Consider the following 23,281-nt stretch of genomic DNA (forward strand, 5'->3'; position numbering starts at 1 on the left):
CAACTGGCTCTTGAATGTTGACTGGGTAAACAACGAAATGAAGGCAGAAATAAAGAAGTTCTTCGAAACCAATGAGAATGAAGACACAACGTGCCAGAACCTCTGGGACACATTTAAAGCAGTCTCTAGAGGAAACTATATAGCAATAAGTGCCCATATGAGGAGAATGGAGAGATCCAAAATTGACACCCTATCGTCAAAGTTGAAAGAGCTAGAGGAGCAAGATCAAAAAAACTCAAAACCCAGCAGAAGACAAGAAATTACTAAGATCAGAGCTGAGCTGAAGGAGATTGAGACACGAAAAACCCTTCAAAAAATCAATAAATCCAAGAGCTGGTTTTTTGAAAAGATCAACAAAATAGACAGACCACTAGCCAGATTGATTAAAAAGAAAAGAGAGAACAACCAAATAGATGCAATAAAAAATGATAAAGGGGAAATCACCACAGATTCCACAGAAATTCAAACCATCATCAGAGAATATTACAAACAACTCTATGCACATAAACTAGTAAACCTGGAAGAAATGGATAAATTCCTGGACTCCTGTGTCCTCCCAAGCCTAAACCAGGAGGAAGCTGAAACTATGAATAGACCAATAACAAGGTCTGAAGTTGAGGCAGCAATTAAGAGCCTACCTCACAAAAAAAGCCCAGGTCCAGATGGGTTCACAGCCGAATTCTACCAGACACACAAGGAGGAGCTGGTACCATTCCTTCTAAAACTATTTCAAACAATCCAAAAAGAGGGAATCCTTCCCAAATCATTTTATGAGACCAACATCATCCTGATACCAAAACCCGGCAGAGACCCAACAAGAAAAGAAAACTTCAGGCCAATATCCATGATGAACATAGATGCAAAAATCTTCAATAAAATATTGGCAAGCCGATTGCAACAGCAAATCAAAAAACTTATTCATCATGATCAAGTAGGATTCATCCCAGGGATGCAAGGCTGGTTCAACATACGCAAGTCTATCAACGTAATTCACCACATAAACAGAACCAAAAACAAAAACCACATGATTATCTCAATTGACGCAGAGAAGGCATTTGACAAAATTCAACAGCCCTTTATGCTAAAAACCCTCAATAAACTCGGTATCGATGGAACGTATCTCAAAGTAATAAAAGCTATTTACGACAAACCAACAGCCAATATCATACTGAATGGGCAAAAACTGGAAGCATTCCCTTTGAAATCTGGTACTAGACAAGGATGCCCTCTCTCACCACTCCTATTCAATATAGTACTGGAAGTTCTAGCCAGAGCAATCAGGCAAGAAAAAGAAATAAAGGGTATTCAAATAGGAAAGGTGGAAGCCAAATTGTCTCTATTTGCAGACGACATGATAGTATACCTAGAAGACCCCATCGCCTCAGCCCAAAAACTCCTGAAACTGATAAACAACTTCAGCAAAGTCTCAGGATATAAAATCAATGTGCAAAAATCACAAGCATTCGTCTACACCAATAACAGACTTAAAGAAAGCCAAATCAAGAGCGAACTGCCATTCGCAATTGCTACAAAAAGAATAAAATACCTTGGAATACAACTCACAAGGAACGTAAGGGACCTCTTCAAGGAGAACTACAAACCACTGCTCAACGAAATCAGAGAGGACACAAACAGATGGAGAAACATTCCATGTTCATGGTTAGGAAGAATTAATATCGTGAAAATGGCTATACTGCCCAAAGTAATTTACAGAATCAACGCTATCCCCATCAAGCTACCATTGACTTTCTTCACAGAACTGGAAAAAACCACCATGAACTTCATATGGAACCAAAAGAGAGCCCGCATAGCCAAGTCAATTCTAAGCAAAAAGAACACAGCGGGGGGCATCACACTACCGGATTTCAAACTCTACTACAAGGCTACAGTAATCAAAACAGCATGGTACTGGTACCAAAACAGAGATATAGACCAATGGAACAAAACAGAGGCACCGGAGGCAACACAACATACATACAACTATACAATCTTTGATAAACCTGACAAAAACAAGCAATGGGGCAAGGATTCCCTGTTTAACAAATGGTGTTGGGAAAACTGGCTAGCCATGTGCAGAAAGCAGAAACTGGACCCCTTCCTGACACCTTACACTAAAATTAACTCCAGATGGATTAAAGACTTAAACATAAGACCTGGCACCATAAAAACCCTAGAAGGAAATCTAGGCAAAACTATCCAGGACATAGGAGTAGGCAAGGACTTCATGAACAAAACACCAAGAGCATTGGCAACAAAAGCCAAAATAGACAAATGGGACCTAATCAAACTCCACAGCTTCTGCACGGCAAAAGAAACAGTCACTAGAGTGGATCGGCAACCAACAGAATGGGAAAAAATTTTCGCAGTCTACCCATCTGACAAAGGGCTGATATCCAGAATTTACAAACAACTCAAGCAGATTTACAGGAAAAAAACAAACAAGCCCATTCAAAAGTGGGCAAAGGATATGAACAGATACTTTACGAAAGAAGACATATATGAGGCCAACAATCATATGAAAAAATGCTCATCGTCACTGGTCATCAGAGAGATGCAAATCAAAACCACACTGAGATACCATCTCACGCCAGTTAGAATGGCGATCATTAAAAAATCTGGAGACAACAGATGCTGGAGAGGATGTGGAGAAAAAGGAACACTTTTACACTGTTGGTGGGAGTGTAAATTAGTTCAACCATTGTGGAAGACAGTGTGGCGATTCCTCAAGGCCTTAGAAATAGAAATTCCATTTGACCCAGCAATCCCATTACTGGGTATATATCCAAAAGACTATAAATCGTTCTACTATAAGGACACATGTACACGAATGTTCATTGCAGCACTGTTTACAATAGCAAAGACCTGGAATCAACCCAAATGCCCATTGATAATAGACTGGATTGGAAAAATGTGGCACATATACACCATGGAATATTATGCAGCAATCAGAAATGATGAGTTCGTGTCGTTTGTAGGGACATGGATGAATCTGGAAAACATCATCCTCAGCAAACTGACACAAGAACAGAAAATGAAACACCGCATATTCTCACTCATAGGTGGGTAATGAAAAATGAGAACACATGGACACAGAAAGGGGAGTACTAAACACTGGGGTCTATTGGGGGGAAAAGGGGAGGGCCAGTGGGAGGGGGAGGTGGGGAGGGATAGCCTGGGGAGAAATGCCAAATGTGGGTGAAGGGGAGAAGAAAAGCAAAGCACACTGCCATGTGTGTACCTACGCAACTGTCTTGCATGCTCTGCTCATGTACCCCAAAACCTATAATCCAATAAAAAAAAAAAAAAAAAAAAAAAAAAAAAAAAAGACACTTAAAATTATTACACGGTAATACTTAAGTAAAATCAAATATTACACAGTAGAATTATTAGAATTAGAAAAATCAATCCATAATAAAAACCTTTAATAAATACTTTCTTTTCCATTAAAGAACTTAACAAAAACAAAGCTGGTTCTGCCTTAACTACCACTCACAATTAGAAAACATAATCTTCTAGAAAGCTTGTCTTAATATTATTTCTAACAGAGGCAACTGTCATTATTTAGGTAAACATTGGGGAAGATGTCATGGATAATCTTAAATCATGGCAAAAACAAAACTAAATCAAAGTGGGTACCAAAAGGAATGTAAACTTACTAGGTAAAAATCACATTCAATATCCAAGAATAAAACTACCACTCTAAGACATTATCCAAAAATAGAAATATAATGCAAAGATTTTACACCACAAAAACTACATTAATTATTTATGGAAAACAGTCAATATCTGCTTTTATTTTCTGGATTTTAGCTGAGCTGTTTCAAAAATGTGACAAAGGCAAAAGAAACTGAACAGAAATTCAGTCTCTGCTGCAAGTTCCTATCTATCTTCTCTCCCTTACCTAATTTCTCTACTCTCACAACCCAAACTTTTACTTGTTAGAATCTATACAGCTATAGCGTCCCCTAATCCTTGCCTTCCTTGTGGCTTGGTAGGCAGCCAATCATCAGAATGATAGGAGGGAAGATAGGAGAAGATAAGGACATGGGTGAGAAGGAAGAGGGACATTCTCAGGTTATGGCAGGCAAGCTATGGGTACTTACTGAATAATACTTAGTGCCAAACAAGAAATGTCTCAAAGGCAGCAAAGGAAAGTAGTTAAGAACACAGGATTGGTAATGAGACTCCCATGGTTCAAACACGGGCTCTGACACTTACCAGCTGTATAATCTTAAGCAAGTTCTTCATCTCTCTCTGTCTCAGTTTCCTCATTTATAAAATGGGAATACTACTACTATGTATTCCAGTTTGTTACGAAGATTAAGTCAGTTGGTACACAGTAAGTGCTGTATATGTCTGTTAAGTGAATATATAAGGATATGTATATATTTCTTTGACTTTGTACAATTTTAGTATTTTGCATAAATTACCATTAATTGTATATAGGCAATGTGAAAACTGGGGCAGATTAACCAACATACATTAACTACACTTTGATGAAGAACAAAAAATCATTTTATACCTCTACTTTGGATGCCAAAAACACACATGTAGGAGCCATTAATACAGGATCTATACTTTTCAGAGAATACCTAAAATATGATAAAGCAAAGTTAATTATCATTCATATAGAAAGCACACTGGGAAAAAAAAATCAAGATAACTCTATGGCAGACACATGATTCATTTACACTGTGCTAAGGTTCATCCATATTAGATAAGAGTTCAAATAAATAAAATAAAAATAATCCTACCTGGCATAGAATCTCTTGAAATATACTGTAGCAGTGGCAATAACTTGTTGTCTTAATTTAAGATGTTCACCTAATGCCTGGATAACTAAAGGGAAAATAATGATATTTTAAATGTATCTTCTGGGATCATTATAATATTAACATTGAACAGTAACTTCCATGTGGTTAAATCATAATTATATTAATTTTTAACAAAGGAAAAAACATGTGCATGCTCTATATGAGCCACAGTGGTCTAATACAAGGATTTGTAAATGTGTTAAGAAATAAATAGGAGTGCATAAACGACAACAACAAAATAGAAATTGCCCCACAGCAAAATATTATTCATGCATTAAGGAAGTTGAGTAAGTATTTTCCCTCTATCTTCTAAATATTTTTAATGCCTTTCATATTATCTTTATAATAAATATAAAAAGAAAATATTAGATGCCTATGAAACTTGTTAATACTACCACTTTTTTTGTTGTTTTGAGACAGATATTCTGTTGCCCAGGCTGGACTGCAGTGGTACGATCTTGGCTCACTGCAACCTCTACCTCCCGGGTTCAAGTGACTCTTGTGCCTCACCATGCCCAGCTAATTTTTGTATCTTTAGTAGAGAGGGGTTTTACTATGTTGGCCGGGCTGGTCTTGTATCCCCTGGCCTCAAGTGGTCTGTCCATCTATGAATCCCGAAGTGCTAAGATTACAGGTGTGAGCCACCACACCCAGCTAATACTACCACTTTATACAGTTCACCAAGAAAAAAAAAAATCCATAATAAATCCTCAAAACAGAGAAATGTTTACAAAACAGTGAAATGAAGGTTAAAAAAAATTATGACAGACTTACTACAAAGCAAAGACCTATCCCTAAATCTTCTTCCCTTCAAAACAAAGTTCTAAGATAGAAATGTCCACTATAGGATGTCAATCCAAAGACTCATTTATCCTCAAAGTCAAAGTACTTTGCTTTAGCCAACCTTGAACTGCATCTAATAATTATTATAAAGCCTGAGGGAGATTAGGTAATACTTTCAAATTGTCTTGAGTGCCTGTGACATGTAAAATTCACACCAAAAAATCTTTATTTAGATCACTAAAAAGTTGTAAAAAAAAAAAATACATGTATAAATAAAAATGTTAGGTATGGACTAAAATAGCTCACAAATTACCACACAAAAACATTTTAATTCAGAGGTAATCAACTATAACATTTTAACCAATTTCTTAAAAAGTTTACCATTTGTAAAAAATATTTGTAACTTCCAATATTCTTCTTCCGAGAGAAACTTTAAATCCTTTTGGCGCTCCTTCAACAGATCTTGTTTATCCAAAATCCATTGCAAACTAGAAAAGACATGTTACAGAAAATCAACAAGCAAAGTCAGAGAAAACACTCTGATTGAACAGGTTGTTCATATTCTGAGAAGCACAAAGTGCAAAAAGTAACCTTAAAGTCAATTAGGTGAATAATATCTCACTAATAAATGTAAATATGTACTGAAAAAACTTGCTCTAATCTTTTCCTTCTTCCTCCTTAGTCTTTCTGTTACAAACTTATATTTCATTGATTCTAAGACTCTGATACCAAAATATGTCTTACAATCTGTGATGCCTTTGTGTTGTAATTGGCAGCATGTTTTTTTGTTTGTTTTTGAACAGAGTTTCGCTCTTTTTGTCCAGGCAGGAGTGTAATGGCACGATCACCACTCACTGCAACCTCCGTCTCCTGGGTTTAAGTGATTCTCCTGCCTCGGCCTCCCGAGTAGCGGAGATTACAGGTGTGCACCACCAAGCCCAGCTATTTTTTTTTTTTTTGGCCAATCAATTTGAGCTTATGAGGTTGCTCCGGTTAGCCTTGAACTCATGACCTCGCCTTCGCAAGCGTCACGACCTCCGGCAGGAGCCCCTTTGGACCCCTATTTTTGTATTTTTTAGTAGAGATGGGGGTTTCTCTATGTTGGTCAGGCTAGTCTCAAACTCCCAACCTCAGGGGATCCGCCTGCCTCAGCCTCCCAAAGTGCAGGGATTACAAGCGTGAGCCATCATGCCCCGCTTGGCAGCATGTTTATTCTTTCTTAGTGATATAAGATAATGGTAGAATTATTTGGCACCAATTGATGGTGGCTTACGTTTGAAGTATATAGTTTTTCAGCTGTTCATAAGTAACTATGGCATTTAATTTCCTTATTTCACAAATCTAATTATATTAAAAACTGCCTCAGAATGTGTTACACTGATAGCCTCCTCCTCTTGCTTAGTCGAGTGTACTATTTTTAACTGGAGATATGAAATTGACATGACTCAAAGAAAAAACTATGCTGAACCTTGTCATTCAATACTTATTGGAAGTCTTATGTCAAGGAACTTGTTATTCAGCATTCTTTTACATAACTTTATGGATGGATCACTTAGCCAATCTTTACTGATGGAAATATAGGTTATCATTTTTTCTCTGTTACAAATATACTTTAATAAATATCATTGTAATTTTCCTTGCCCATTTGATTAATAATATATTTGAAATAACTTCCCAGAAGTCGAATTAATGGGTCAGTGTTGCTGGTAACTTATTGACACACATTGTCAGTTTACCCTCCAAAAACATTATACTGATTTCCATTTCTATTAACAGTTTATGAGTGAATCCTAAAATATTTAATCCTATTGGTTACTGCCAATTTTAAATACTTTGTAACTTAAAGGCAAAGTAGTATATCACTGTTTCTTTCCCCTGTAGTTAACTTTTGAGGTTAAACATCTTTTCCATATCTTCACTGTTCAAATGCAGTTCTTCTTTTATACAATGTTAATTCTAATAGGACCATTTTTCTAATGTGATTACTTATTTTTTTAATGATTAAGAGAGTCTTTTGATATAAAATTTGTATAGTATGGATAAGTCATTTGCTTGTCAAATAACTGTAAAATTTCTCCCAAGTTTAAATATCTCTCAGTATTTAATTATTTATAATAGAGAAAGCTGAATTACTTACTTAAATCTACCTGTCTTTTACTTTCATGTTTGTCAGGCATAAAAAGTCCTTCCCTGATTCCAAAATGATAAAAAACTATTCACCCATGTTTTCTAATACCCTTAGGGGCTTTTTTCCTTCAATTTATATGATCCATCTGGAATTTTGGTACAGAGTATAAAGTAAGGATCCAGCTAAACATTTTGTCAAATGATTATCCAAATGTGCTAAGGTATATCCTGATTTATAGTTCTATCATTATATATAATTTCCTATTTTTGTTTTTCTTGTTCATATGCTGTGCTATTTTAAAACACAGAAACTTAAGTAAGTAATTGCTGGTATGAAAAATACTCCCTTGCTACTATTCTTCTGAAATTTTCTGACTATCCTATTGCAATTGTTATTCTGAGACCTAAACTTTAGAAGCATTATGTCAAGTCCTAACAAAGAATATCCATTCAAATTTTGTGACTGAATTACATTTAAAGATCAACATAGGGAGAAATGACATCTTACCGAGAATTCAAAGTCTATTGAAATCTCTACGTGCCACAATGTTTTAAAGTTTTCTTCCTACAGCTTCTGTATATTTCCTCATATTTTTCCCTTTGTATTTTATATTTTCCGTTGCTAATGTAAATTATACTTTCCTATCAGTCTTTTTTTTTTTTTTTTTTTTTTGAGACGGAGTTTCGCTGTTGTTACCCAGACTGGAATGCAATGGCACGATCTCAGCTCACCGCAACCTCCGTGCCTCCTGGGTTAAAGCAATTCTCCTGCCTCAGCCTCCTAAGTACCTGGGACTACAGGTGTGTACCACCATGCCCAGCTAATTTTTGTATTTTTAGTGGAGATGGGGTTTCACCTTGTTGACCAGGATGGTCTCGATCTCTTGACCTCGTGATTCACCCGCCTCGGCCTCCCAAAGTGCTGGGATTATAGGCGTGAGCCACCACGACCAGCCCATTCATTTTTAAAAAGCTTTTATTTTTGCATTTTGTAACTGGTCACCTGATTAAACTTTTATTATTTTGAATAACTTTTCAATTAACTGAGTTTTCTCATAAATTTTATTTCCACATATTGATAATTTTGTTATTCTTTTGTCATTCTTTCTATATCTCATTTGTATCAACTGTATTGACTAGTATATTGGGAAAATCTTAAATAGGCACCCTAATTATCCCAATGTTTTACCACTGCTGATGCTTTGACATGTTTTTCATGTTAAGGAAGCATCCTATTTCTGTTTTAGTAAGAGCTTTAGTCAAGGATAAACGTTGAATTGTATTAGTTTTTTAATGCCTTCAATGTTTAATAGATTTCTTAGTACTGACTGTATTTCTATAATAAAATCCACTGTCATGTTTTATAATTTCAATGTAACATTAGACTGCATTTGGTAATAATTCATTTACAATGTTGACATCAATATTAAAAAGTGAAACTGTTTTTAGTGTTCCCTTTGCTAGATTTTTCTCTAGGTGTTTTCATGGCTTCATAAAGAGGATTAGAAAGCCTTTCTTCTTTCTGTATGAAATGGAACAATTTCAAAAGGAGAGTCTCCTGAAAGATGGAAAGTATTGACCCATGAAATAAGGCATAGATCTTGGGTAATATTCTTAACTTGCTTTGGCTTTCAAATTTAAAGTAGTGAAGATAACCCAAAAGTACCCCTGAGTTTATTTACTCTTCTCTACTAAAAATAAAAAAATTAGCCGGGTGTGGTAGCAGAAGCTTGTAGTCCCAGCTACTCAGGAGGCTGAGGCAGGAGAATTGATAAAACCTGGGAGGTGGAGGTTGCAGTGAGATGAGATTGCGCCACTGCACTCCAGCCTGGGGACAGAGTGAAACTTTGTCTCAAAAAAAAAAACAAACTTTTTTCCTTTTAATAGGTTAGCATCAGTGTTATCTATTTAAAGTCCTTCTTTCTGTTTCTTTAAGTTTATTTCATGTTTCCTTTTTAATATTCTTAAATAGAATATTTCTATTATCTCTCAGTTATTCAGGATATTGATTTTCTAATATATTCAGCTTTGGTTACATTCCATATATAATATTATGATGTTATTTTCTAGATATTAAGTAACTGTATTTTCAGTTTCCTTTTTCACACAATAAAGTATTCACAGTTTTAGTTTTTCATTCTGTTACTTGTTCATTAATGCATTCAAGCAACCAGCAAAGACTTAGTGCCCTTCTAGCTCATTTTGGTCAAACTGTGTTTTGTTCTACTTCAACTACATTGTGGTTTGCTAATTAATTTTACCTCCAGAGTCATTTTATGTTTTTAAACAGGTAAATGTCACAAATATTTTAAGAGTTTTCCTCGCAGAACTCTGTATGGAGGATAAACTAAAAAGATTTATAAATACTGCATTTCATCAAATTTAAGATTACATCTAGAATTCATCATTATTTCATATGCTATAAAAGAAATTGCTATGCTGATTTTAAAGATGTTAAAGTGTGAAAATGTGCATCTTAAAAGCATGTAACACAGTGTATTTAACGTCAAGTGCCCTCTTTCACCAAATTCACCTAAGACAACGGCCTTTCATAATCTTTTTGTTTGTTTTTCCAGAATTGTCTTGTCTTTCATACTTGTTACCTTTTCTGGATGAAGAACCCCATGACTGCTCAAGGGATTTGAGCAAGGCAAAGTGGTCCCTTCCTTTAGGACTATTTGAATTGGGAGAAAACAGCTTTAAAGAAGTATACTTAACTATAATAATTTTATATTTGAAAAGTGAAAAAAGTTTTTACAATGCTACGAATAAATGAAAGCACAATAAAAACACTTATTGAAAAAAATGCAGGATCTTTTCTTAGGTTGAGAAACTGACAAATAAACGCCAGCTACTTGTCAATCTCTCAGCTTCTTCCTTAGTTTATCGGAATATCTCTTCTCCACTACCTAAACAATTTTTTTCAGGAGCTCTAATTCCAATACCTAAACTTTCCATACTTTAATTTTGCCCAATATTTCAGCATGTGAAAACAATGCATTACACACACACACACACACACACACACTCAGTGGTAAATCTTCTTTAACATGTAATCTCCACTTTATAGCAAGAGGAAAACCTGCTTTTCCTTAAAAAGGTTACCGAGCTCATGTTTTCTTTTTTTCTCCTAAAAAAATGAACATCAGGAACAGATCCTATTCACAGAATCAAAATTTAAATTACTTACTAATGCTTTCTTACCATCAAAAATTATACTAGGATATCTTCTTTGTCAAGTTCTGTTCATCTTTCAACTATACTCAATTGGCCCCATCACACACCTTTCTGCCTGCTTAAACAAATGTATTTAGGGCTAAGTGTTTTTAATATTATTCTAGCTCTCACACAGTCACTGACAGAAACAAGAACTTATTCATGAAAAAGGTTAAGGAAATAGGTAAACAAAATCACTGGAAAATAGACCTTTAAAACAAAATATAAGGCACAGGCTAATGAAATGGATAAATTTTGAGGGCACCTGCCCTATACCTTATCAACATAAAACTTCATCTAGACATAAAGTACTGGCAAGAAGCGGTCAGTAGGCAGAAACAAGCACGACTCTCTCCTTTCTTAGGAATATAAATCCACTCAAGATATAAAGTGAATGACAAAAGATCACAATGCCGATCACCCGAAGAAATCCCAGGCAAAAGCACGCCACAACTGTCCTGAACAAGTAGCCTCACAGTCCTGAGCTGACTCACACTTCCCATACCTGTGCCCACTCCATCCGACCCCCCGCGGCCTAGCTAAACCAATAATCAGAAATTAAACTCCGAATCGTTCCTTCCCGGGAGACTAAACTCTTCCTCCACCCCTCCCCCTTACAGATCCTTCCCTCCCCGACACTGGGGCTAGGGGCGGGGAGGAGAGAGTCGCCTCAGAAAAGCGCATCTTCCTTCTGGCCGCTGCCGTCTCCGGTGAGGACCCCAGCATTCCGGGCCGAGGCCGGGATCCAGGCCCAGGGGAGTCGCAGGCCCCGTCCTCACAGCCCCCCAAAAAACCGGCCCTAGATGAGAAGACGGAAGATCACTTACTAGTGGGAGCTCTGCCAAAAGTTCCCTGCCATGGAACACAGCTTGCCCTGATAAAAAAGCACCAGCCGGCGGAGCGGCCCACGGAGCGACCATAGACCCAGCCCGTCCGGTAACCGCGCTCCTCGATCAAATCAGCTCGGCTCGGCTCCGCACCGCGGCGGCGGCGGCGAAAGGAAGAGGATGGCCCCCTATTCTCCTTGACGCCGGCCGACAACACTCAACTGTGCAAACCCGTTCCTATCGACAAAAGTTCCGGCCCGCTGTAGCGGAGGGAGCCGGCACGGAGGCGTTGACCTGTGGGTGCGCTGAGATGGAAGGGAACTAGAGATCGCGAGAGCTCGCAGCTCGGCGGTTGGAAAGCTCTCGAGAGAGCATTTTGCCGGTTCTGGCCTAAGGCCCAAGCCCCTCAGTCTCCTGTCCTCAGTACGGGAGTGGCTGAGTGGGTCTAACCTGGAGAAAGCAGCTTAGTTCGGGGGTTGTGTTATTACCTCTTCCAGTGCTTCAAAAACAGGACAATGGCATTATAATAAAGTATAAGATTTTGTGACTTCTTTTTCCTGTGATTGGAAAAAGGAATAAATGAAGATGACTTTGTTCTCGCTGATCAAGTGTCCTTTTTTCATTTTTACTTTACTTTTTTTTCCTTTTTTGAGACGGAGTCTTGCTCTTGTAGCCCAGGCTGGAGTGCAATGGCGTGATTTCGGCTCACTGCACCCTCTGCCTCTGGGGTTCAATCGATTCTCCTGCCTCAACCTCCCGAGTAGCTAGGATTACGGAAGCCTGCCACCACGCCTGGCTAATTTTTGTATTTTTAGTGGAGACGGGGTTTCGCCATTTTGGCCAGGCTGGTCTCGAACTTCTGACCTCGTGCTCCGCCCGCCTTGGCCTCCCAAAGTATCGGGATTACAGGCGTGAGCCACCGCGCCCAGCTTATTTTTTACCTTTGAGACAGTCTGGCTCTGTCACCCAGGCTGTAGTGCAGTGGCACAATCTCGGCTCACAGCAACATCCACCTTCCGGGTTCAAGTGATTGTTTCTGCTACCTCAGCCTCCCAAGTAGTTGGGATTACTGGCCCCCCCAGCCACGGCCGCCTAATCTTTGCATTTTTAGTAGAATGGGGATTTCGCCAGGCTGGTCTGAAACTTCTGACCTCAGGTGATCCGCCCTCCTCGGCCTCCCAAAATTCTGGGATTAACAGGCCTGAGCTACCAGGCCCGGCCTGGATCAAGCCATCTTAATGGAGTTCTTTTGGAGAGATAAAGTGCAAATTTAGAGAGCAGCAGAACCACCAGTTTTGCAGAACATCTAAAAGCAGTCATGCATATATGTATGCACACATATGTGCATGTATGCATCAAATAGAAACATACTGCAAAAATGCCGTAATTTAATTTTACAAGATTAAATAATGTATTTTCCGTTTCATTTTCATTGTACCAATGCATTTATTGTAAAACTTCTAATTTTTTTTCTAAATAATTGGACACTCCAGAAATTTGTTTATAGACGATCAGCATCTGAGACAACTAAAGACAGTATTTGTCACATTGTGGGTGGAGACCAATTAGGGTGTGGTAAAGTTAAGTATAATCGTTTTCCTAAATGAACAGAAAGTACTAGGTAAATCTGAAATAGCAAGGATGTTATATTTAAATTTGGTTCAGTTATATATATATGTATGCAAACACATATATACGTACACAGTCAAGATGTGAAATGCATTTATTTGTGTGTGAGAATTCGTCTACACCAGGTTCAGTGGCTCACGCCTGTAATCCCAGCATTTTGGTATGCTGAGGTGGGCAGATCACTTGAGGTCCAGGAGTTCGAGAACAGCCTGGCCAACATGGTGAAACTCCATCTCTACTAAAAATACAAAAAGTTAGCTGGCCATAGTGGTGAGTGCCTATAGTCCCAGCTACTTGGGAGGCTGAGGCACAAGCATCACTTGAACCCAGGAGGCGGAGGTTGCGGTGAGCAGAGATTGTGCCACTGCACTCCAGCCTGGAGTGAGACTCCAAATCAAAAAAAAAAAAAAAAAAGGAAAAAGAAAAAAGAATGAATTATTCTGGATTAGTTACACTAGGCGAAATTGTGGTAACACCTCCCTACCCCCACCCCAATCACCATAGCTTAATATAAAAGTATTTTATATGTCATATGTCACTCCCATAAAGTCCCATAAAGTCTGCTTGCACTCCTTGGTGGTTGTCTTCCAGATCTTCAAGAATCTAATACATGTCTTTCAATTACTCTGTCTTGATGGCCTTTGCTTCTAGGCTTAAAATCTTTCTAGAGAAAGCACAGAGGACTCACACTAGCTTTTACCCAGTGTTAAGGGCCTTGAAACATAAACAACCCAATCACCTTCTCTCATGGGCATTGACCAGAATAGACACATGCCTCCAATTTAACTGTGAAGAAAGCTGAAAAATGTAGAGGAGTGTGTAGTATACTTGATGAACACTTTGCATTACAGATCACAATAAAAATATTTAAAAGGCACTATCTTAAGAAACTCCAAGTCATGGGCTGTTTCACAGCTTGAGGATTTCTTCATTCTCTCAGTGTTTGTTTTGTTTGTTTTTGTCAGCCTGGCATCATCCAGAAGATAAGGATACTGCAACGAATTACTATTACTAATGTTTTATTCTAAGCGATCCTATTACACTTTGTTTCTGTCACTGGACTAGCACTTAATTTCTTTTTTGAGACAGAGTCTCTCTGTGTCGCACAAGCTGTAGTGCAGTGGTGCAATTTTGGCTCACTGAAACCTCTGCCTCCTGTGTTCACACAATTCTCCTGCCTTAGTCTCCCAAATAGCTGGGATTACAGGTGACCACCACCATGCCCACCTAATTTTATTTTTGTATTTTTAGTAGAGATGGGATTTCACCATGTTGGTCAGGTTGGTCTTGAACATCTGACCTCAGGTTATCTACCCGCCTTGGCCCCCCAAAGTGCTAGGATTACAGGTGTAAGTCACTCGCCCTGCTACTTTGTTTTATACCTAATTCTGCACTCTTCTTCCTACAAAATAGTGAGCTCCTTCATCTTTGTATCTCCATTAGTTCAGGGTATAATGTGTAGTAGGCATAGCAAATAATCGTGTTTAAATCTCTTATAGAATTGGGGGGATGTGCATTGATATAAGTTATGAATACAAAATTATGTTGAATAGTGAATACAATATATAGAATACAAAAAGGGCCACAACAACTTACTAGAGCTGTGGAAATTCAGGTTCCTTCCTTCTGTGAACAATTTTAGGCAATTTACCGTAAGTGCTACATAGAACCTCTTCCTGTTTGTGACCAGGTATCTGCTGCCACCAAATGCCCAGCAGCTCCCAGTGCTCATGGGAGCTGTGCAAGTCACAGGCCTGGAGCTCAGGCTTCCTTAGTTTCAGAGTAAATTGCCTTTGAGGACATTTTATAAATGTAGTTTGAATTAGATTGACTTAAACCAAAAGCTAACTTCATTTAAGTATATCTCTAGTGGAATAGGGAAATTTACAAATCTTTTAAAATGCATAGACATCCCAGCTTACCTGGATGCAAAAAGATGCTGAGCTGTCTAGTAGATTTGCCTTTTTTTGCTGATGATTTTTTAAACTTTTCAAAATAATGTTGGGAGTATTATTTTTCAGTCCTTACTACCCACTAATTTAAACTTGTTGAAATAAGTTAATGTTGTCCCTTCCAATTTTCAACTTAACTTGTGCTTTTCAAATAGGGGTGTGTTCAATAAATTCTTTTTAAATTTTTTTTTTATTTTTGTGGCTACATAGTAGGTGTATGTATTTATGGGGTACATGAGATATTTTGATACAGGCATGCAATGAGTAATAATTACATCAGGGTAAATGGGTATCCATCATCTCAGGCATTTATTCTTTGTGTTACAAATAATCCAATTATACTCTTTTAGTTATTTAAAAATGTCAATAAATTCTTGATGCTACTCTCCTGTGACAAGAAAGCATTTATCCTTTTTCTTCTTACAGTGCATTTCTCCAGCAGAATGAATACTATTTCTAGTAAACTAGGGCCTAGAAGGTTGGTGGCTTTACCAAGCTCACTTAGTTAAGTAGTGGAAAGAGCAATTAGAATTGGATTCTTTTGATTCACAGTGCAATAACTTTTTTATCCTACTAGACAGCTTCAAGAAAACTACTATGATTAAACTACTAAAAGCACATATTTCCAAGTTTGTAGCACAAGTTTTTCTTCTCAAACACAATTATTGGTGATAACCTCTTATTTAAATTAAATTATTATCATAATACTTTGCTTTGGTATTAATAGTCCTTATTGTGAAAAACGTCCTCTTTATTTAGTCATCCCCTGTACTTCCCTTTATTTTAGTTCCAGAATACCTATATTTGTTAAAGATGAATGCACTTCTAAATTATGGAAAAGTGTCTTTGTTTTGTGCTATAAGAGAATAGTACAGACTGGGTAATTTACAATTGTCAACCTAGATAACAAACAGAGAGAGGTTCTCTAAAAGAAAATGATCTTTATTCAAGAATAGAGTATTGGAATAGGAGTATGTGCACCCTTAGTAAACTACATGGGCATTTAAAGGAACACAAAGGTTTTTAAACGAAAATGGAGAAGGATTACATAATTGTTTTGAAATAATTTAGCCATGGCTACAAGGATCAGTTACAAAGATGACACCAGTCCAAGGTTAGATAGGCAGTTGCTGGGCAGATATCCTCGCAGAAATACTGTTTCGTATGCAAGGTTGCTGTGGTGTTTGTGCAATGTTATGGTTTTTGCAGCATCTTTTGTGATAGTTTTTGTTACCAGGCATTTATTTGTGAGAACCCTTCCTTCGTGGTCCTTTTTGGCTCTGTTTTTTTTATTTTTTAACCCAAGTGACTCCATTTTGATCCTGACAACTTTTACATAATGAACAGAAATTTATTAGGTCATGGGTTCTTGATGCTGGGAAGTCCAAGATTGACGGGTGGGCATCTGGTGAGGGCTACATCATCCTGTGGCAGAAGGACAAAGAGAAGGGGGGGAGTGAGAGAGAGAGAGAGAGAGAGAGAGAGAGAGAGAACACAAGAGAGTGCAAGACGGGGCCAAACTCATCCTTTTATAAGAAACCCATTCCCAGGATAACAGCATTAATCCATTTATGAAGGCAGAAGCCACATAGCCTAATCACCTCTCATTAGGCCCCACCTCTTAACATCATGACATTGGGGATCAAGTTTTTAACATATAAACTTTGAGAGACATATTCAAACCCTAATATAAAGTGTATTAATTGATAACTCAGCCTTTAGACTGACGAGGTTCAAATAATAGCTCTGCCACTTACCAGTTGTCTAACCCTGGTCAAACTGCTTAGACACTCTGAGCCTCGGTTTCTTTACCTATAGAACAGGGATAATTATAGGTAAGTCATGGGGTTGTGGTGAAGTTTAAATGAACTTAAATGAAATTAGAATAGTGCCTGATACATGGTAAGAGTTCAATAACTGTTTTTTAAATTTAGAACAAATCTAGATTCTATAGCATGGACTATAAAGAACTCTGTTTTCAGAGATGAGGAAGATCTCTTTGTATCTTGCTTGATACAAAGAGGAATGTGCTCTGTCTTTTAATAGAAGCCCTTGACACTGTAATGCAGTTGTATTCTGCAGGGAACAATAATCAAGTATGTTGGGTTACAATGTGCCAGCCTACTCATGCCATTAGACTTTTGTTCTGCCCTGTATATGCCTAGAGTTGGTGTCCCCAGACATTTGGGGGGTTCCAGAATTCACCTCTCATTTTTGGTTAGTCTAGAATGGCCTTTCAGAGAACAAAATATATCAATAAGAACACTTAGAGCCAGATCTCTGCAATCCTGTTGTCTGAGCAATTGTCTGTAAATAACTTATTTACAGCAAGTTATTATATTAGTTTGCTTTTTTTTTTTTTTTTTTTTTTTTTTTTGAGACGGAGTTTCGCTCTTGTTACCCAGGCTGGAGTGCAATGGCGCGATCTCGGCTCACCGCAACCTCCGCCTCCTGGGTTCAGGCAATTCTCCTGCCTCAGCCTCCTGAGTAGCTGGGATTACAGGCACGCGCCACCATGCCCAGCTAATTTTTTGTATTTTTAGTAGAGACGGGGTTTCACCATGTTGACCAGGATGGTCTCGATCTCTTGACCTCGTGATCCACCCGCCTCGGCCTCCCAAAGTGCTGGGATTACAGGCTTGAGCCACCGCGCCCGGCCTATTAGTTTGCTTTAAATGATGGTATTAAGGAAGGAAAATTTATGGAATCCATAAATAGAGGTCAGAAATATCAAATTTTGGCAGGGTATCTGTGTTCATTTCCCATTGTTGCTATAACAAATTACCTTATTTTACAGTTCTGGAGGTCAGCAGTCCTACATGTCATCCTTTCCTTTCACTGGGGTGCCACAGCAAGATGGTGGTGCAGTTTTCCAAGAAGAGGAAGTTTGTCACTGATGGCATTTTCAAAGCTGAACTGAATGAATTTCTACTCAGGAGCTGGCTGAAGATGGCTACTCTGGAGTTGAGGTCTGAGTTACACCAACTAGGACAGAAGTCATTATCTTAGCCACCAGAACACAGAATGTTCTTGGTGAGAAGGGCTGGCAGATTTGGGAACTGAGTGCAGTTGTTCAGAAGAGGTTTGGCTTTCCAGAGGGAAAAGTAGAACTTTATACCGAAAAGGTGACCACAAGAGATCTGTGTGCCATTACCCAGGCAGAGTCTCAGTGTTACGAACTCCTAGGAGGGTTTGCTGTACAGAGGGCCTGCTATGGTGTGCTGCAGTTCACCATGGAGAGTGGGGTCAAAAGCTTCAAAGTCATCGTGTCTGGGAAACTCTGAGGACAGAGGGCTAAATCCATGAAGTTTGTGGATGACCTGATGATCCGCAGCAGAGACCCTATTAATACTATGTTGACACCACTGTGTGCCATGTGCTGCTCCAACGGGGTGTGCTGGGCATCAAGGGGAAGATCATGCTGCCCTGGGAACCTGGTAAGATTAGCTCTAGTAAGCCCCTGTCCAACCACATGAGCCTCATGGAACCCAAAGTTGAGATACTCCCCAGCACCCCCATCTCAGAACAGAAGGGTAGGAAGCTAGAGCCACCTGCCATGCCCCAGCCAGTCACCACAGCATAACAGGGTCTCCTTGGCAGCTGTGTCTGGAGTCTGAATGTTGCTCTTAAATAACTTTAATAAAATCTTGTCCAAAGACAGAAAAAAAGTACATAAGTCATAAATGGGTCTCACTAGGCTAAAATTAAGGTGTCAGCAGGGCTGTATTCCTCTCTCAAGAATCTAGAGGATAATCTGTATTCTTGCCTTTTCCAGCTTATAGAGGTTCCCACATTTCTTGGCTCATGGTCCCCTTCATCTTCAAAGCCGGTCATGGCCAGTTGAGTCTTTCTCACATTGCATCACTCTAAATTGTACCTCCTTCTTCACATTGAAAGTACCCTTGTAATTACTAACCTGGGCCTACCTGGATAATCTAGGATAATTTTCTTATTTTAAATTCAGCTCACTAGCAACCTAAATTCTATCTGCAACCTTAATTCCTCCCTGCCATGTAACATTACATATTCACAGGTTCGGGGATTAGGATGAGAATCTCTTTGGGGACTATTATTTTTGACTACTACAGTATCTTCAGATTGTTCATCAGCTCTAGCCCACAGACTTAAATATCAAGGCTCTTCAGCAAGTTGTTCTAAGAATAGAAGTGGATGCATAAGATTGTTATAACTTGATAGCACTAACTTCAATCAACTTCTATTGACCTAATTTTATACTTATGAAGCAATCTTTCAATAATAATTTGGTTTCCCACATTAATTGGCAGTTATCTTCATAAATCAATTAATTAATTTTTTTTCTTTTTTTTTTAACTCTAATCCCATGACAACAGATTATATATTAGGTTTGTTGCAGGGTGTTTTTCTTTTTCTTTTTCTTTTTTTTAATACAGACAGGGTCTTACTCTGCTGCTCAGGCTGGTCTCAAACTGCTGAGTTCAAGTGATCCTCCTGTTTCAGCCTCCAAAAGTGTTGGGATTTACAGCTGTGAGCCACTGCACCTGGTTGGATTTTTAATGTATGAGTTTCTATGAGCTTGATCAATGTATTTACACCCAAGAGGTAGAGTAGATTTAGTAATCTGGCAGTTTCTGTTTCTGAGTCTACAAAAATAAAGACCAGATCCACAAACTCTGGGGAAGTCCATCTGTCTAGTGGTCTTCTGAAATGATTGAGTTTGATGTACTTTTCAAACTAAAGCTCAGAGTGGATCTCACCTCCTGGCCATAAACTGGATACTCCCCTAACTTCTTTCATTACATTTTTTATCCCTGCAGCATTGGTCAATTCTCTTTCTTGTTTTCATTCATTCTTTTTTTCACATCTATATACTATAATTGAAGTTCTTTGGTTGCAAAGATACTTCCATAAATTTACAGTTCGTTATAAAAAGAAACATGGATTGGCACTAGAATTGTAACTAGAGAACTGTCCAGAATTGAGGCATATTTCTTTTGTGTGTTTTCTGTTTTCCTGTTCCAACTCGCCTATACTAATTCTCCATTCTGTGTATTTGCTGTCTGCTTCATAGTCTGTGCATTGCCTTGTAACTTTAGTTTGTATGCTCTTAGTCTTTCTCTTCATCATGAACTTTCAGCTTTAATTTCATTCTACCTCATTCTCTCTTTATTTCTTTTGTTTATATAGATAGAGGTTTCGCACCAAAAAAAAAAAAAAAAAGTGTCTGGTGCCCCACACAACTAGGACAGCCCTGATGAGAACAACCATAATTGACTTAGGATGGTTGGTGGTCCTTAATCTTGACCATGCTTTAGAGTTACTTGACAGTGCTTCTAAAACAATCTTTATCAAACTTAACTCCCAGATCAAATTTCTTCTGTAGAGTAAGTACACATACAAACATATTTATATGCCTGTGTGCTTATTTATGTTTATATCTAAGCAAGAAGAAATAAGTGGAAGAATATACATCAAGACATTAAAATGATAATGGGAACAACCACATGATAATGAACAACTATATTAGGGTTCTCCAGAGAAGCAGAACCAACAGGAATTTATATATATAATTGGCTCACTTGATTATAGAGGCCGAGACATCCCACAACCTGCCATCTTCAAACTGGAGATCCAGAAAACCCAGTGGTGTAGTTCCAGTCCAAGTCTGAGGACTTGACAACCAGGAGCACTGATGTCCAAGGGCAGGAGGAAATGGATGTCCAGACTCCAGAAGAGAGAGTAAATTGACCCTTCCTCTTTCTTTTTGATCTGTTTATTCATGCAACAGTTTAGATGATGCCTACCATATTGGTGAGGGCTATCTTCTTTACTCAGTTGACTGATTCAAATATCTTCCTATATGTCCTCTTTCCCTTCCAGGAGAAACAACTTCATAGCCACATCTAGCAATAATGTTTTACCAATTATCTGGGCATGCTTAGCTTAGTCAAGTTGACTCATAAAATTAACCATCATAACAACAAAATAGTATAGTATTTTAACTCAAATAATAAAATAAATATACCTGGATCTATGCTGACAAATATGTAAATATATGATTAAATAAATAAGTAAATAAATAAAAGATTAATCTTCCTTACTAAATATTTCCAGATAATACATGTAGACAGTTTCCCATCCAGAGATGGAACTTAAAGCTTCCCTGCTTGAGTATGGGCTGAATTTAGTGTCTTGCTTCCAAAGAGTAGATTATGTAAAGGAGAAAAATAGTAACTTTACAGCAGAGACACCTGGCACACACTACCTTAACAAAATGATCTAGGTTAGCATCAACGGTGATAAGTCATCTTGCTAACATGTATCCCTACATGATGTGATAAGAAGAGGACTTTACCTCTGTGGTCTTCCTCTTAAACCATGTATAACTAGTCATGAGAAAAAAACATCATCAGACAAACCCACATTTAGGGACATTATACAAAACATCTGACCAGTACTCTTTAAAACTGTCCAGGTCATCAAAAACAAGTAAAGACTGAGAAACCATCACAGACTGGAGGGGAATAAGGAGACTAAACAACTTCATAGCCACATCTAGCAATAATGTTTTACCAATTATAAAACATTACCAGGATGTAATGTGGCATCCTGGGTGGGATCCTGGAACATGAAAAAAACACATAGAAAAAAATTGGTGAAATTTGAATAAATTGTGCAAATTAATTAATAGTCATGAACCAATAACAGCCTCTCAATTTTGACAAATGTGCCATAATTATGTAAGATGTTAATATTAGGGGAAACTTGGTAAAAGACATACAGGCACTCTCTGTGTTATCTTTGTAACTTTTCTGTAAATTTAAATTATTCCATTGCACTCCAGCCTGGGCAACAGAGACCCTTTCTTAAATAAATGAATGAATAAATAAATAAATACATAAAATATAAATAAAAATAAATTAGCCAGGCTCAGTGGCATGAACCTGTGGTCCTAGCTACTCAGGTTTGAGGCAGGAGGGTTCCTTGAGTCCAGGAGTTTGATATGATTGCACCACTGCACTTCAGCCTGGGTAACAGAGCAAGATGCTGTCTCAAAAAAAAAAAAAGAGAGAGAAAGAAAAAAAAAATTGCAACTTAGAAACATTTTTGCAACTAAACTTAGAAATACATTTTTTTTTTAAAAAAAAGAGATGACAATTTTATTTTCACATTTCCCAATACAAATGAAAACTGCATCTTTTTTGTCCCACTTCTCCCCTCCGAAGCTATTCTCTTTGATAGGACAGGGGACCAAGTCTTCCTTATGCTGTTTAGGAAACCCAGCATCACAGCAGCATGATTTCCTGATGAAGCAGAACAGGTAATATAAAACTGATACAATGAGGCCTTCAAGTCATTCTGGGCCGAGTGGGCAAGATCATGGGATGGGCAGGAGGGCCCATCATTGGGGGCCCAGGCATCATTGGCCTCCCATGGGTGGCCTCATTCCAGGAGCAGGTCCCACTAGCATCATCCCAGGAGAAGGGGGACCCATCATTGGCATTGTGAGAGGGCCCCCCTTATGGGGTGCTGGCATGATACCAGGGCGAGGAGGACCCAGAAGACTGGGGGAAGGTGATATCATCGTCCCGGCAGGAGGAGGAGCAGAGAATGGATTAGGAGGTATCTTTCCTTGTTGAAATGCAGCTGTTGTTTTGTCAATCAGGCTCTGAGCCCACTCTTCCATCCATTTTTGATAGTAGTCTTTCACATTCTCTTTGTGTTTCCTATCACTGCAGTGTGTCTTTCCCACAGATGGAGAGTCATGGGTGAGGTACCTATCGCAGTAGTCACAATAAAACTTGGGCATGTTGCTCTGCAGCCCCTTGGCCACTCCATTCCGTGATGCCCAGAAATGACACACACAGCCAGTGCAGACACTGAGGAACCCCGGGAGACTAGTGTGAAGACTTCCAGAGCCCTCGCGTGCTCAGAAAATAATTTTCATGTTAAT

General features: G+C 38.4%; 2 protein-coding genes and 2 pseudogenes across 5 annotated transcripts in view; 2 read left to right on the forward strand and 2 right to left on the reverse strand.

The window, feature by feature from the left end:
* The window catches only part of CCNC (cyclin C), a 36,023-nt gene extending 24,091 nt beyond the window's left edge, over positions 1-11,932 (reverse strand). For 2 of the 3 annotated variants that reach the window (XM_002746860.6, XM_035296379.3), the window contains exons 1-4: positions 11,768-11,932; positions 5,979-6,085; positions 4,755-4,839; positions 4,523-4,592 (exon numbers count right to left, since the gene is read on the reverse strand). In XM_002746860.6, the coding sequence (XP_002746906.1) occupies positions 4,523-4,592; positions 4,755-4,839; positions 5,979-6,085; positions 11,768-11,799 (294 nt within the window). In that variant the 5' untranslated portion in view covers positions 11,800-11,932. Of the gene's footprint in view, positions 1-4,218; positions 4,357-4,522; positions 4,593-4,754; positions 4,840-5,978; positions 6,086-11,767 lie in introns of all 3 variants that reach the window. The other variant, XM_078369876.1, reaches the window with a different exon arrangement.
* Positions 1-12,369, forward strand: part of LOC100894240 (thiosulfate sulfurtransferase like domain containing 3) — a 61,748-nt gene extending 49,379 nt beyond the window's left edge. The window contains exon 5 of the mRNA XM_054254285.2: positions 11,561-12,369. Within this exon, the coding sequence (XP_054110260.1) occupies positions 11,561-11,862 (302 nt within the window). The 3' untranslated portion in view covers positions 11,863-12,369. The remainder of the gene's footprint in view (positions 1-11,560) is intronic.
* LOC144582186 (small ribosomal subunit protein uS3-like) overlaps positions 1-19,059 on the forward strand; it is a 68,438-nt pseudogene extending 49,379 nt beyond the window's left edge. Inside the window, exon 2 of the transcript XR_013534437.1 lies at positions 18,146-19,059. The product of XR_013534437.1 is annotated as a small ribosomal subunit protein uS3-like (transcript). The remainder of the gene's footprint in view (positions 1-18,145) is intronic.
* A 3,593-nt stretch (positions 19,060-22,652) lies between these two features.
* LOC100387599 (U1 small nuclear ribonucleoprotein C pseudogene) lies at positions 22,653-23,230 on the reverse strand (annotated as a pseudogene).
* Positions 23,231-23,281: the final 51 nt, after the last annotated feature.

The sequence above is a fragment of the Callithrix jacchus genome, chromosome 4 (genome assembly GCF_049354715.1).
Source record: "Callithrix jacchus isolate 240 chromosome 4, calJac240_pri, whole genome shotgun sequence".
Lineage (NCBI taxonomy): Eukaryota > Metazoa > Chordata > Mammalia > Primates > Cebidae > Callithrix > Callithrix jacchus.